The 15449-nt window shown below is 35.7% G+C and overlaps 1 protein-coding gene and 2 long non-coding RNA genes across 3 annotated transcripts; 1 reads left to right on the top strand and 2 right to left on the bottom strand.

The window, feature by feature from the left end:
- The first annotated feature begins 6748 nt into the window (after positions 1-6748).
- LOC147501714 (pectinesterase-like) lies at positions 6749-9006 on the top strand. The gene is made up of 2 exons (XM_086603821.1): positions 6749-7744; positions 8229-9006. Exons 1-2 carry the CDS (start codon positions 6793-6795, stop codon positions 8918-8920), a joined length of 1644 nt encoding a protein of 547 aa, XP_086459947.1. The 5' UTR covers positions 6749-6792; the 3' UTR covers positions 8921-9006.
- Positions 9007-12012: 3006 nt separating this feature from the next.
- LOC147501713 (uncharacterized) lies at positions 12013-12638 on the bottom strand. Its single transcript, XR_015219856.1, has 2 exons — positions 12520-12638; positions 12013-12344 (listed from the first exon to the last, which is right to left on the bottom strand). It is a non-coding gene; the product is annotated as an uncharacterized LOC147501713 (long non-coding RNA).
- Positions 12639-13602: 964 nt separating this feature from the next.
- LOC147501712 (uncharacterized) lies at positions 13603-15175 on the bottom strand. The gene is made up of 4 exons (XR_015219855.1): positions 15020-15175; positions 14632-14906; positions 13867-13924; positions 13603-13739 (listed from the first exon to the last, which is right to left on the bottom strand). It is a non-coding gene; the product is annotated as an uncharacterized LOC147501712 (long non-coding RNA).
- Between the last annotated feature and the right edge of the window lie 274 nt (positions 15176-15449).

Below are 15449 nucleotides of genomic sequence, written 5' to 3'. Positions count from 1 at the left end.
GTAATCAGTAAGAAAGTCGCGAGAACATAGGGTACTTACAATATGTTACTAAAAATTAGTGGTGGATATCACATAAACCGATCAATATGGAGGCTGTTTGGTTACCTGAGAGTTTACTTGAGGGTTTCCCTCATATTGTATTTATCTTTTCAACTCCAAAAAAACCAAAAACACACAAAAAATTTCATAAAATGGAGTAAACACAAATTGGAATAAAAACTTGAAATTCAACCAACCTAATTTGAGGTAGAATTAGAACACTACCATATCTTATCACTTGACAATTATATATCTCTTAAATTTTGAAAAATAAAATAATAATAAAGACAAACATATGGAAGTAGATAAATATCTTAACAAATATTGTGGAGTTGTTGTGATGAAAGGTAGAGAAGATGGTGGTGGCAGAAGGGTTAGCAAAGAAGTAAGAGTTAGGATTGAGAAAATGATAAAATAGTGGAAGTAAGGAAAGGCTTGTGAGAGAAGAAGAATAAAATTTGGATGAGAGGTTAATAATGTGTAGGGCATATGGTGGTGGTAGAAAGGTAGAAGATGGTGGTGGAGATATGGATGAAGGTGGTGAAAGGGTAGAGAAGAAGTTGTTTTTTTCATTATTTCTTTTGTTTCTCCGTATTTCCTTTTTTTCTTTTCTCGATCTTTCCATGGTTGGTTAAGGCAGTAGAACGAAATCCAAACATTTCCAATGGATACCACAATACCAGTTAAGGCCCATTTTTTGGTTTCGTCATACATTTAGTCTAACTAGCTATCCACTTAAAATGATGGACCAAACAAGAAACCCAGTATCAGTGCTCTTATTCATTATATAGGGCCTCTAATGAATAAGAGCAATGATAGTGGGTTTTTTGTTTGGTCCATCATTTTAAGTGGATAGCTAGTACGTTGTACTAAATGTATGACGAAACCGAAAAATGGGCCTTAACTGGTATTGTGGTATCTATTGAAAATGCTTGGATTTCGTTCTACTGCCTTAACCAACCATGGAAAGATGGAAAAATAAAATAAAATGAAAATGAAAAAATAATGAAAAAAACATCTTCTTATCTACCCTTTCACCACCTCCATCCATATCTCCACCTTCTACCTTTCTTCCACCACCATCTGCCCTACACATTATTCACCCCTCATCCAAATCTTCTTCTTCTTCTTCTTCTTTGACGAACCTTTTCTTACTTCCACTGTTTTATCACTTTCTCAGTCCTAACTTTTACTTCTCTGCTAACTCTTATGCCACCACCATCTTCTCTACCATTCAGCACAACAACTCCACAATATTTGTTAAGATATTTCTTTACTTCCATATGTTTGTCTTGATTATTATTATTTTTTCCAAAATTTAAGAGATAATTGTCAAGTGATAAGATATGGTAGTGTTCTAATCCTACCTCAAATCAAGGCCCAAAATATCGATGTCGATCAATATATCGGTGTACCCAAAAACCGATATATATCGGATATTTCGGATATATCCATTTTTTTGGTAACTAGTTCAAACTATTTTAAATATCGGAAATATCGGATATATCGGAAATATTGGATATATATCAGAAATATATTGGAAATATCGGATTTATATTTTAAAATGGTCAAAAAGTCAACCGATATATATCGATTATATCGGAAATATCGATTATATCGGGCGATATAAAGTTTCATATCGAAATTCGATATATATCGGAAAAAAAAAGGTTCTATATTCGGTGGATATATGTCGAAAATATCGATGTCGGTGTACCAAAATACCGATATATATCGGAGATATCGGGCGATATTTTGGTCCATGCCTCAAATTAGGTTGGTTGAATTTCGGTTTTTGATTCCAATTTGGGTTCACTCCATTTTATGAAATTTTTGGTGTGTTTTTCATTTTTTTAGAGTTGGAAAGATAAATACAATATGAGGGAAACCCTCAAGTAAACTTTCAGGTAACCAAACAGCCTCCATATTGATTAGGGCTGTCAATGGGCTGGGACAAGTTCGAAGCCCGATTGAATCCGAACCGATAAGACAAGGACTTAAATTTTATATTTAGTCATATAAGATTATTGGGCAAGGTCTGGACATACCCTTATCCGGTCCGATAATGGCCCGACTCGAAATTTATAGTAGATTTGTGTGTTTTATAGTTAATATTAGTAATACATTTACTAATAGTATACATAGAAAATTGGAAGCAATGTTGGTTAGCATTGTGCTTGCCACACAAGAGATGAGAGTTTGATTATTGATACTTACAAATTTGATTGATTTAAAATAATAATAATAAAAAAAAAAAAAAAATAATAATCCTAACAGACCTAGACATGGCCCGAATCCGAACTTGTCCAATAGGACCTAAACCGAGATTAGACTCAAAAATTCATATATGTTCTAGGTTGGGCCTGGACCTAGGTGTGCCATATTCAGGTCCAGCCCGTTGACAACCCTTATATTAATCGGTTTATGTGATAGGGCTTGTACCTATGGTCAACTAGATTTTAATGGCCAAACAGAGTCTAAAAGGAAGAGTCCAATGGTTTGGTGCGCCATCCCAACAGTTCAAAACCACAATAATCATGGATAGTGTATAAAAGGGCAGCGCGATTTTGGCGTTTCCCAATCCAATGGTTTTTTTTAATTAGGGACTCTTCAAACACCATTCCATTTTATTGATTATCCAAAAAAAAAAAAAAAATTTTTTTTTAGATTCTCAACCGCCACAAAACAAAAAATAAACTTTTTTAAATTAAGACTCTCAAAACGTCACGGGCTATGGCGGGTAGGATTTTTTTTTTTTTGAGACTCTCCAACCGCCATTCTCAGGAGCAATGGGAAAAATAAAATAAAAAAGATTTTTTTATTTTTTTTTACTAAGCTGAGACTGCACCCATTCCCAAAGCGAAAATTTCATTTAGATTTTTTAGATAAAATGCATTGCCACTTTGAGTGGCGTGTAGACTTGACGCTATCCCGCTAAAAAACCGACGCTATATATAAGTAAATTTATACCGATTTGGTTAAAAACCGCTTTGACGCACCATTGGATCAAAATTTCCGTGATATTTGGTGTTTTGCCGCACCATTGGACTTAGCCTAAAAGGAAGAGTTCCACAGGACAAATAATTAAGAGGCCCAACAGTTCCGGATTTGGTTTTAAAGATAATCATGGAGGGTGCCACAAAAGGGCAGCGGTATTTTGGCACCCCTTTATTTAAATCAGTAGTATTGGCACATCTCCATTTAATTAGACATTTGTCAAACACCCCTCCATTTATTGATTATCCAAAGCACTCCTACCACATTTTTTCCACAATTGAAATTGACGACACAAAACAAAAAAATAAACTTCTTCCAACAAAGAAAACTCTGGGGGTAAACGTCACGGGCGATACATATGTAGAATGTTGTGAAACGTGTAAACATGTGTAGAATCCTGGAGCAATGCATTTGACTTCAACAATGAAAACATTTTATTATTTTTCTTTACTAAGCTGAGACTGCACACTTGCATATTGGAATTGAAGCAGAAAATTTCATTTGGAGTTAAAGCTGCTCCGATTGTAGATAAAATGCATTGCTTCCACTCCTATTCAATTTTTCTATTGGTGGGCTAATGTGTTATTTACCCTATTACGGCTATGGGCCAAAAACCGACCCACAGCTACGCTCACGGTACTCCAAAAAGTATGATAAAAAGAAAAGTCTCACGGCAGCAAGTAGCCATCTCTACACTATATGATAGCCGGGTATTTAGGAACTCTTCTCCACTGTCGAGTAGGCAATTTCTAATCTCCATAGTTGTTCAATTTTGAAACACCTCCCTCACAAAAATTAGAACAAACCCTCTATTTATTAATAATTTAAAAAAGCCTCCATAATATCACTTAAATTATATAATTATTCTCAATTTCCCTCGCTAATATTAGAACAAACCATCTATTTATTAAAAATTTAGAAAAACCTCTCTAATATCACTTAAATTATATAATTATTTCCAATACAATTACCAATTACAATTAGAATCTAAGAAAATCATGTTAACTATCGAACTCAAATGACGGATTTTAAGACTTTAAGACTTTAGAAAAAAAAAACCCAATGTGCAGCATGGTTTGCATACTTGTAAATATTATAAAATTGCGGAAATCGATTCCGCTACTATTACCATCCCGCGAGAGTTGTGTGACATTGGATACTATTTTTTAAAGAAAAATAAGAACCATGGCAAGAAGTTTCCATTGTAATGCTATTTCGCGGGAACTCAATGCCGCCGACCAATACCATTTCGTGGGAGTTGTACTGTGTGCCATGGGAAACAAAAAAGATTTTGAAGAAAATGACCCACGGCAAAAAGTTTCTATGTCTATTACCATTTCGCAGAACCTATGTGCAGTGGATTTTAACTTTTTTCGGGAGCTAATTGTCGGGGCGCTCCAACAGTTTTCAAAAAGAAAAAGAAAAAAGTGACCATAGCAAGAAGTTTCTATATATAATGTTGTTCTGCGGGAACTCAGCATCACAAAAACTACTAGAGTTCAGTTTCACTAGGGGATGACGAGTAGTCACCGAAGGAATGGAGAAAAATGATCGGAATAGAGGGAAAGTATCAGACGGGAATGAGAAAAGAAAGTTTTGTTTTTGTTTTTTTTTTTAACTTGGTGGCTATTTGGTAAAAAAAAGAGGTGGGGTGCTTGGTGAGGGTGTAAACCCATACACGTGGAATAACCATTATTGACTTACTACGGTCTACAGGTACACGTACCCCACAGTATTTGACCAATATAGTTGGTAGACCTAATCTGGGTAAAAAAATTAGAATGTGGATGCGAGTCAGGACGCCCATTCCAGGTCCAATCTCTTATTGGGCTTGGTCATTATATTGGGCCGGGCTTTATATTATATAATACTTATCCGATCTAAAATATGGGACCCAAGTCACAATGCACATTTGGCATGCTGAAAACAAGAAGGCTGACTGTACCCCTTTTTCTCATGAGCCAGTGGTAAACGGTTGTGCAGTTTCTCCCCACATGTGGAAGGTTGTTGTAACTTGTAAGCTCACTGCTCACTACTCAGTACTCACTAGCATCTCCTGTTCGCATATGAAACTCTTTGCTCAACAAATTATTTGAGCCCCCTGGAGCCAGTGACCAGGCTTTGCGCTTTGGGTGTCTTGGCCGTCTAGCCAATTATGACTCTTGGCTCCATGTCAATTACCCGTCGATGCTGATGATATTTTAGCATTCAGCGTGGGTGGATGTGGCATGACTGCCGTAAGTGGACCAAAAAGAAAGTATGTACCCTTTGATTTACTTGGCAAAAAAGTTAGGTTTACCTTCATCAAAAGCAGTATTAGATTCGTTTGTTTTTCTGAGCCTCTGAATGCTAAATGCTGATTGCTGGGAAATATATGTTTGTTTTCTGTCAAAATGATTTGGCTCTGAATACTGAATATAAATCATTTTGACAATTTCACCCGTTGTTATCTATTTTGAACACAACTTAATTGTTTATAAAAACAAAAAATATGAAAATACCAAGTTAAATTAAATTACAAGTTATTATTATAGAAGCGAAAATAAATGCATTTATCTATTTATTATTTTTTCGGCTAATTAGTTAGAAAAATGAGATGAGGTTATAATAAATCATTTATCTATTTAATTATTTCGGCTAATAATAAATCATTTATCTATTTATTATTTATTAAGAAAAATGATTGTTTTAAATATGAGATAAGGTTATTATAGATGTGGACTATTGGTGGACATTGAAGGAAACTTTGATTTTTCAATTCAAAGTTGGAGAGACAGATGTGAAGGCAAAAAGGAAACCGTACTTCAACATCTCTAGTTTCAGCATTCAGTGAGACCTTAGGCACGGAACGCTGAAGACACTTTTAGCTACTGATCACTGAAACAACTTAAAAAAACAAACAACTTTTACACCTCTGAATGCTGAAAGCTTATGATTCAGAAGCTCTGAATGCTGAAAAGTCAAAAAACAAACAACAATTATTTTACCTCATCCTGACACCCGAGTGGAAGTGTGGGAGGCCCAGCAATTTTATTTACTCGTCTCTTGTTACAATTAATCGTATAATTTTTTTTTTATGATTGGTAAGTATGGTTTAAATGAGATCAGTAACTCTTTGATGGTGGTGGGTTCGAACCCTACACTTCTGGTATCATCAAACAAAAGGACTACCAGGTAGTGGGCACCTGCCGTCTTGTAAATCCATTACCAAACGAATTTATTTCACCTAAAGTCATTACAAATTTACAACTACTCCGTCTCGATCAATTTTATTTCCCTCAAAATGACTAGTCTTCTCACTATATTAGGTAGGGATCAACAACGTGCATGCACACCTTATTTCACAGACCACTATGTGCATCAAGCATTCACAGCGAAAAAATAAAAAAATGGAAAGGGTGGACAGATTATATGGATTATCAATTAAAAAATTGGGCCAATTCTTCAAAATGGATGCAGAGTGAGAAGTCAGCCGCTGTAGACGTGTAGTGCTGTTGCATATCATATTCGCATGCATAGATGATGCAACTTGAATTAGACAAGTATTTGAAAAAAGAGTAAAATATAACAAAACCAACAACCTGATACATCTGACATTCAAGTATTCAACGACAAACCCTTATATAGAAAGGTGATAGCAGCTGGTCAAGTTAGGTGATCTTGTTCTGCTGGCTAACAGGCCCGTGAGCCTTAGCTCTTTTTCTATATAAATGAACACATTAAATTTGATCAACCTTGAAACTTGTAACAATATTCATGGCTTCTAAGCATTTTTCATTTATATACATCATTCCTTTTCTTGTCATTGTTATCTTACTCTTTTCCTCACCTTCACATTCAGCTTATTATACTTCATCGGCACCCTTTAGAGCCAGTGCGATTTGCAATTCAACCGTGGATCACTATTTTTGTCGTTCGACACTTCCCCAGAATGTGTCATGGAATCAATATGATTACTCTCACTATTCTTTTCAACAATCTTTGTCAACCACTAGAGTGCTATCATTTTGGATGACCAAGTATCTCCGAAGGCAATGGAAATTACCAATATCCGCTATTCGAGCTCTAGACGATTGTAAGAAACTAGCGGATTTGAACACCGACTTCTTGTCCAAAACAATGGCAACTCTCGATTCTCTAAAATCATCACTCAGTGGTTTGCAAGCTGAAGACATGCAAGCCTTGTTTAGTGCTATATTGACAAACCAACAAACTTGTTTAGATGGTCTTCAATTCACTTCATCTGCTTGGAATGCAACAAGTGATATTCACTCCCATCTATCTAATGGCAAAAAAATGCATAGTCTTTCTCTAGCATTGTTCACAAATGCTTGGTTTAAACAAATAAAGAGTGGGAGACAAGCAAATGAAGAGTGGAGAAATAAATGGGAAGGGTTGGCTCGTCGAAGGAGAATCATTCATGCAAATCTAAAGGGTGTTGTAGTGAATAATTCGGTTGTCGTCAATCCAAATGGAAGTGGGGATTTCACTACTATTACTGATGCTATCAATGCAGCTCCAAATAACACTGACATTAGCAATGGATATTTTGTGATTTTTATTGCTGCAGGGGTTTATGAAGAGTATGTCAATGTGGCTAAAAACAAGATGAACTTGATGATGATTGGAGACGGAATCAACAAAACTGTGATCACTGGAAATAGAAGTGTTGGTGATGGATGGACTACTTTCAATTCCGCAACCTTCAGTAAGCTATTAGCTCACTTTTATCCTGCATTATTATAATGATTTTTTTTGTTCTTTATTTTTGTTTTTCCTTAGTACAAACGTTATTATCATTAGATCACTGAAATAGATATTTTCCCATTTATTTAAGAAAACAATCTATCCTTTACCTGAAACCTACAGTACGTCAAAGGATGTTGCCAGTCACTTGTCACTGATGTTGAATGTCGTTGTTCTGTTTTTGTTTCTTACTATTATTAACTTGCTGAAGATATATTAGTAAGTGAACTTGCGTAGTTGCGTTTCATCACTCATGTTGCATTAAGCATTGGTAACAAAGTGGATAAACAAATAAAAAAAACCTAATTGCAATAATGTTTTGATAATATATATCAATACAAAATCCAATAATTCACAAAATACATTTTGGCAACATATATGAACGTTCATCATATATAGTGTTCTCATATATCAAAATGTAAATTTCTTCTTTACTTGCCTTGCAGTTGTGGTCGGACAAGGGTTTGTTGGTGTGGATATGACCATTCAAAACACCGCAGGGGCCATCAAGGGCCAAGCAGTCGCACTTCGAAGTGGGGCAGATATGTCAACCTTCTATCGTTGTAGTTTTGAAGGATATCAAGATACACTATACACACATTCCCTCAGGCAATTCTATAGAGAATGTGACATTTATGGAACAGTCGATTTCATATTTGGTAATGCAGCGGTTGTCTTACAAAATTGTAATATATATCCAAGGTTGCCTATCCATGGACAATCTAATGAAATCACTGCCCAAGGTCGAACAGATCCTAACCAAAATACCGGAATTTCTATACATAACTGTAATATTAGAGCTTCTAAAGAATTGGGTGGGAGCACTGACGGTACAATGACATACTTAGGACGACCATGGAAGGAATATTCTAGGACTGTTTATATGCAATCTTTCATGGATAGCGTGATAGCTCCAATTGGTTGGGATAAATGGTCTGGTGATTTCGCTCTGTCCACTTTATACTATACCGAGTTCAATAATACAGGACCCGGATCAGATACTTCGAATAGAGTTACATGGCCTGGTTACCAAGTCATAAACACCACAGATGCTGCCAGCTTCACTGTATCAAATTTTATAGCTGGGGATGCGTGGTTACCTCAAACTGGTGTGCCTTATACTGCTGGCCTAATTTGAGGTTTTGCATCCCTTTTATTCTTTTGATTCTTTAACTTGTGAGGGATTTGTACCGATTTCTTGCCTTTGAATAAATTTGTTGTTCTCTATTTGATGATGGACCTGGGTTGTATAGCATGATCATCAAGTGTATTTGAAGTATTTTTTATTTTTTGAAAATTTGTACTCATCTGCACAGAACAAAGTGCCAATGTTAGTTGCAAAATAACTCCTAGCTGAATTCGAAGTGTACCACAAACTAAAGGAGGTCAGAAGTTTGAGGCTCCCTGGGGTCCTATATTTATAGGTGATGCTTGCTCAGCGAGATGGGCACGGATGCCTAACCTCTGGAGTTTGGGCCGATGTGCTTTCGGACGTGCGCGTCTAAAGAGATTTGAAATTCCGTTGAGAGCCTTTTTTTTCCTCACCTAGTGCTAAAAATCACGTTTTTACCCCAAAAAATGCGTACGTACGTAGTGCCTTGTTTAATTCTAGAATGAAGGGGTGGACTGTCCACCCATTCATAAGGGTGGAATTCAAGCTAATCAAGCCGAGCTTCACTATGTTGGAGTTATTTCTCACATGAGAATGAGAAAGAGGAGAGAAAGCAGTACTGTTCACGTGAAGAGGTCTGAGCGCGCGTACGCTAAGATTGGCCTTGCCCAAGACGCGCCTGCGCCTTTGTCGTGAAAAAGAAGATAGTTTTTTTTTCCAGCCTCTTGCGAAACAAAGTTACTAGACTTTTGGTTTGAGGAAAAATCAGAGGGCGCGCGCGCTCGATTTTGCCTTACCGAGAGCGCGCCCGTGCTCATGCCTAAAATTGCAGACTTCTATTTCTACAGTAACTGCGAAATTGTGGGTTACTATAAAAATGAGAAGTAAGGTTTTGGAAAACCTACTTCACAAAACAGAAACCCAATTTTGAAAGAGATCAAAATTGAGAGAGAACCCTTGCATCTAGAAAAGCTTGTAAGGAGAGAAGAATGATCTAGTAAGGTGGAGAGACTTGAGAGGAGTGATTGTAATCTTCCTTCCCACACTTATAAAAGGATTAGCTCTTGTGGAAGTAGACATCATTGGCCTAACCACGTCACATCTTGTGTTGTGGTATGCTTTATTTTTCTTCGCATTACTATTATTTATTTGTGATAGTTGTTTAGAGAGTTGGGCATGCTAGGTTGGTTGTAGTGAAAGTTTAGATTTTTGTCTGGAGATTGTAGTTGGCCCAAGTGAAAGTTATCTTAGTAGTAGGGATCGATTGGTATCGTTGTCCCCAACAAGTAGTATCAAAGCCAGATTAGATTAATCTATGTTGTTATCCAAACCTCCTTGAGCTAATACACACAGATCTATATAGTCCTATGAAAGTAAAGTCTCACGGGAGAGCTTTGTATTTCTTGACTTTCATTGATGATGCGTCAAGAAAGATATGGGCATATAGTCTGAAGACCAAGGATGAAGTACTTGGCGTGTTTAAGACTTTTCGTAGCATGGTAGAAAGAGAGACAGGAAAGCCTTTGAAGTGTATTCGCTCAGATAATAAGGGTGAGTACATTGGGCCGTTTGAAGAGTATTGCAAGAGTCATGAGATTCGTCATGAGCAGACCGTTCCCAAGACACCGCAACACAATGGTAAAGCCGAGAGGATGAATCGTACCATTGTAGAGAGGATGAGATGCATGTTGTCTCACTCTAAGTTATCGAGAAGTTACTGGGTAGAAGCAATGCGTACAGCTATACATGTTATTAACCTATCGCCTTCGAAGTCTCTAAATAGTGATTATCCAGAGAGAGTATGGTCAAACACAGATGTTAATTATGGATACTTAAGGGTATTTAGGTGTAGGGCATTTGTTCATATTCCCAAGGATGAGAGATCCAAGCTTGATGACAAAGCCAAGCAGTACATTTTTCTGGGTTATGTGGATGAGAAGTTTGGCTACAAACTTTATGATCCAACTAACAAAAAGGTAATCCGAAGTCGAGATGTTATGTTCTTTGAAGACCAAACCATAGCAGACTTTGAGGATAGTGAGAAGCTAGAAGCTTTCATTAATGATTTTGTTGATTCAGAACCAAAAATTCCTATTGTGAAACGTGTAGAAGGTATTGAGAATGCAGAAAACCATGGGTTTGAAGCTCATGATGATGATCCTATTGCTCATGATGGGATAAAACTTATTGATATAGAAGATGCAGATGAAGTGCATAAACCACCACTTGAGCAAGCAGAAATGCATCTTTCTGAGGCTCATACCGTGGGAAATAGTAATTACAATTACCATGGTTTAGAAAGAAACGTGGTTTACATTGTCTCTTTATACCTCCGTTTTTCTAAAACCGTGGTTAATACATTTTTCTGGAAAAAAAAAATATAAATCCCCGATTGATTCATTTTTCAGCATATTAACAACCTGCAAAATGATTTTCAAACAACATGTCCATCACAAATAGCTGTGTCATACAACATTCCACACTGAATTTAAAAAACATATTACAACTAACAAAAAAGTAATAGACATCCAACAAGTGATAATGCAACATTTTTCTGGGTTATGGGGATGAGAAATTTGGCTACAAACTTTATGATCCAACTAACAAAAAGGTAATCCAAAGTCGAGATGCTATGTTCTTTGAAGACCAAACCATAACAGACTTTGAAGATAGTGAGAAGTTAGAAGCTTTCATTAATGATCTTGTTGATTCAGAACCAGAAATTCCTACTGTGGAACGTGTAGAAGGTATTGAGAATGCAGAAAACCATGGGTTTGAAGCTCATGATGATGATCCTATTGCTCATGATGGGATAAAACTTATTGATATAGAAAATGCAGATGAAGTGCATGAACCACCACCTGAGCAAGCAGAAATGCATCTTTCTGAGGCTCATACCGTGGGAAATAATACTTACAATTACCATGGTTTAGAAAGAAACGTGGTTTACATTGTCTCTTTATACCTCCGTTTTTCTAAAACCGTGGTTAATACATTTTTCTGGAAAAAAAATATATAAATCCCCGATTGATTCATTTTTCAGCATATTAACAACCTGCAAAATGATTTTCAAACAACATGTCCATCACAAATAGTTGTGTCATACAACATTCCACACTGAATTTAAAAAACATATTACAACTAACAAAAAAGTAATAGACATCCAACAAGTGACAATGCATTGCTAATTACTATTTTGATTCAATAAAGAAAAAAAAAAACACCACATCCAAATCTACTTGTTCCATCTAAAACATCAAAAGAGTAATATATTTATTTGTTTTATCTATACATCAAAAGACTTCGACAACACCTAGATCCTTTGTGTGAAGCCTTATAATACCTTGTGATCGAGTGTTCAACTTGCAACAATATGTAAATGGTCAGATAAAGCCCCAAACCTTAACTGGAAGTGGTCCAAATAAGCTAAGACACCATGGCCGGCTTGAACCTAAGAATATCGAGTCAAACAACTAGTTTCAAGTAGAATTTAAGAAAATCATGGTCAACACCTTATGGAATGGTCAATTTCTTAATAACAATAAATGTAATTCATTGCAGTGATAGTAACACAAAATCATAACCTTTTGTGTTATTGAATAAATTGTAAAAGAGTAACCACTTACCAGTCCTTGAGAATCCATTTCCCAAACATAAGGGAGAAACACTTGAAACCAAGCCACGTTTAGTTCATATATCTAGACTTGACATTTTTGTATCATAGCCAAAGCCTACAAGCAGTCCTACCATGTACATGAAACTATATTATACATAACATCAATTATAATTTCATCAAACCAATCCTATATACATGTATGATGTATCGGTAAGAAATTTATAAGGGTCATAGGAAAACATATCAGCAGAGAACTTAAATAGTACTATCATTATTTCATAACCAAACACCAATTCATAAGTTAAAATATATAATTCAACCGAACAAGAGAACTTCCTTATGATATATAACAAACTGCCCTAACTCCAATTTCAACAAAGCAACATTTAATATAAGCCTTCAAATACTCAAATAACATGAATAAAATTAAGTAAATGAACTAAACTCTAATTGTGTATATCAAATTCTCTGACTTCATTTCACATAACAACTTCTCAAGTTTCTATTTCAGAAATCAGGTGACACACACATGATGACGAGCATGTGAATTTTAAGATGAATAATGTAGGTTTGCGGATATAGCTTCGAACTCGGGTAGATTTGGAGAGTCGAACACCTTGTAGTTAGACTCACATTGTTCACCCTTGCCCTTTCTAAACATTAACCTAACTGTGGCAACTGAATTTTGGCATGCACCACTAGACTACATTATTATATCTCAACAACGTAGCCATAATATTTGTATGAAAAGATAAGCTATGAACGCAAACACCCATATCAACTAGAGTACAACCATGGACCTTCTATCACACTGATTGACCGCCAATGACCAAAGTTCTAGTCCATCCAAAACACACTAGCAACTAACAATCACTACTAGCTATATGAAAACTAGTGTAACGATAGACCCACAAGGTGATGTACAGGAGATCATTATTAGACCAACGAAATATTAAACTAGATGGAATTACCATAAAGTATATATGCATGTAAGTATCATATTGTTCACCTGTATCAAACTAAAAGTGGATAGCCTTGCTCATGGTTTAAAGGCACTTATATATTCACTCAAGTAACAAGAGTATAACCTTGAAATTTGGTTTGGAAACTCTTACCTGAAATCTTTATGTTGCTTTGTTTCTTTGCATAACAAGAAATGGGTGTTATCATGTCCAAACCTATAATCACTTGTGCACTTTAACGAACACGCATTAACATACCTAGGAGGGACTTTAACATGTCCAAACAAAGTACAGTCCATACTTTAGTTCGATGGTTTAATGCTTAAACTATATTACCATTAAAACATCACTAGTATAAAAAGCCATTTTAAAATAAAAGATAGATAAAAAAGTACCTGTAATAAGAAAGCAAAATTGGCAAAGACTCTTCCCAATACTCCCATACTCATTAATCTGCAAAAACAAGGTATTGTCTTGCTTTACAATGCACGGACTTGATAGTGCATGAACTTGATAATAGTTCCAAATTGTAATACGACTATGCAATTCAATGAACTTCATTCAATGATAAAGATCAACGACAAAATAAACAATCTGAGTCATTACTTCCAAGGAAGTAAATATTTAGAAATAAAGACCTACAAGATAACCAAAATAACTCATTGATCAGAATGATCAGATAACCAAGTTCCTTAGACATTACAGCAAACACTAAGATCCATGTCAAAGTGTAACCCAAGCATGTGCAATTTAGCTTGTCCAATTTTTGCGCATTTCGACTAGTGGCACGAGGCTAATGATCACAAATTATAGGTGAATCAAATAAAAGGAAACTATGGGTGACTTTCCTAACAACATGATTAAACAAGAAAATAATAATGTAATGCATGAATCAGGAACACATCAATCAACCATCGATTATTATTTTACACCATTCAACAAATTCCTAAATATATAATTGAAAAACAGGTGAAGAACAATGGCAAGGGAAAACTTATGAATATATTACAATGTCTTATTTTAATGTTTACACTTAAAATACCGAAAATTTTGGAGTCCAAATATATATTAGGACATTGAAAAGAAAAATGATTAAAGTTGCAAAAACAAAATTGCAAATTGCAACAATTATTGAAAGAAAATTGCAACATGTTCAATACCTTTTAAGACTCGAAGAAAATGCAATTATTCATAACCGATCAGCTGAGCTTAGTGATGAAATGACTAATAACTGTTACAAGATCAATTGGTGCACGCCGCAACAAGTCAAGAAGTTTTTTTGCTCGGCCGTTGATATTACGCAGTGGGTGTGCTGGGGGAGGTGGTGGCGCTTTGATTTTGAGAGCAACTGCGTAAGTTTCATGATTTCTTCTAACGGAAACAATTGCAGCTACTGGGAGAAGTTTCACATCGACATTTCTCCAACTTCTCGAACCTTGGTTATTGCAAAAAAATTATTAAAAACTGCAACAAAATTGAAAGAAAAGAGCAGCCTTGCAATTTACTCAACAAAGTTTGAGAAATCAACAACAATAAGAACTTGCTTACATGAAAAATTAGCAACCTTGCAGTCGCTCGACTGATTTCGCTCAACTTGAGAACCCTAGTGGCAGAAATTAGGGAGGGATAGAAGTGGGAGATGAGAAGTACGGGGTTTCCCCTTTTTTCTTTTGTCGTGTTTTTCATATTTTTCTCCTATTTTTTGCTTTGATAACGGTAGTTGAATTTTAAAAAATTAGCTTTTTTCCCCCTACACCCTTTTAATTTATTAGCTTTTTATTCCATCTAGAGGTTTACCCCCATAACTTAGATCAATAGCTTTACCCCCTAAGAGTTTACAAGACCATAACACATCCAAGTCAACTGAGTTTGACCGTAGTGTTTTTGGTCAATAAAAATGAAAATACTCTAATGCCCTTTTTTAGGTATAATTACATAAATACCCTGTGACTTTGGCAAATACAAAATTCAAATTCAA

This window comes from Coptis chinensis, chromosome 4 (genome assembly GCF_015680905.1).
Source record: "Coptis chinensis isolate HL-2020 chromosome 4, ASM1568090v1, whole genome shotgun sequence".
NCBI classification, from domain to species: Eukaryota; Viridiplantae; Streptophyta; class Magnoliopsida; order Ranunculales; family Ranunculaceae; genus Coptis; species Coptis chinensis.
This window is presented reverse-complemented; position numbering and strand designations above follow the sequence as displayed.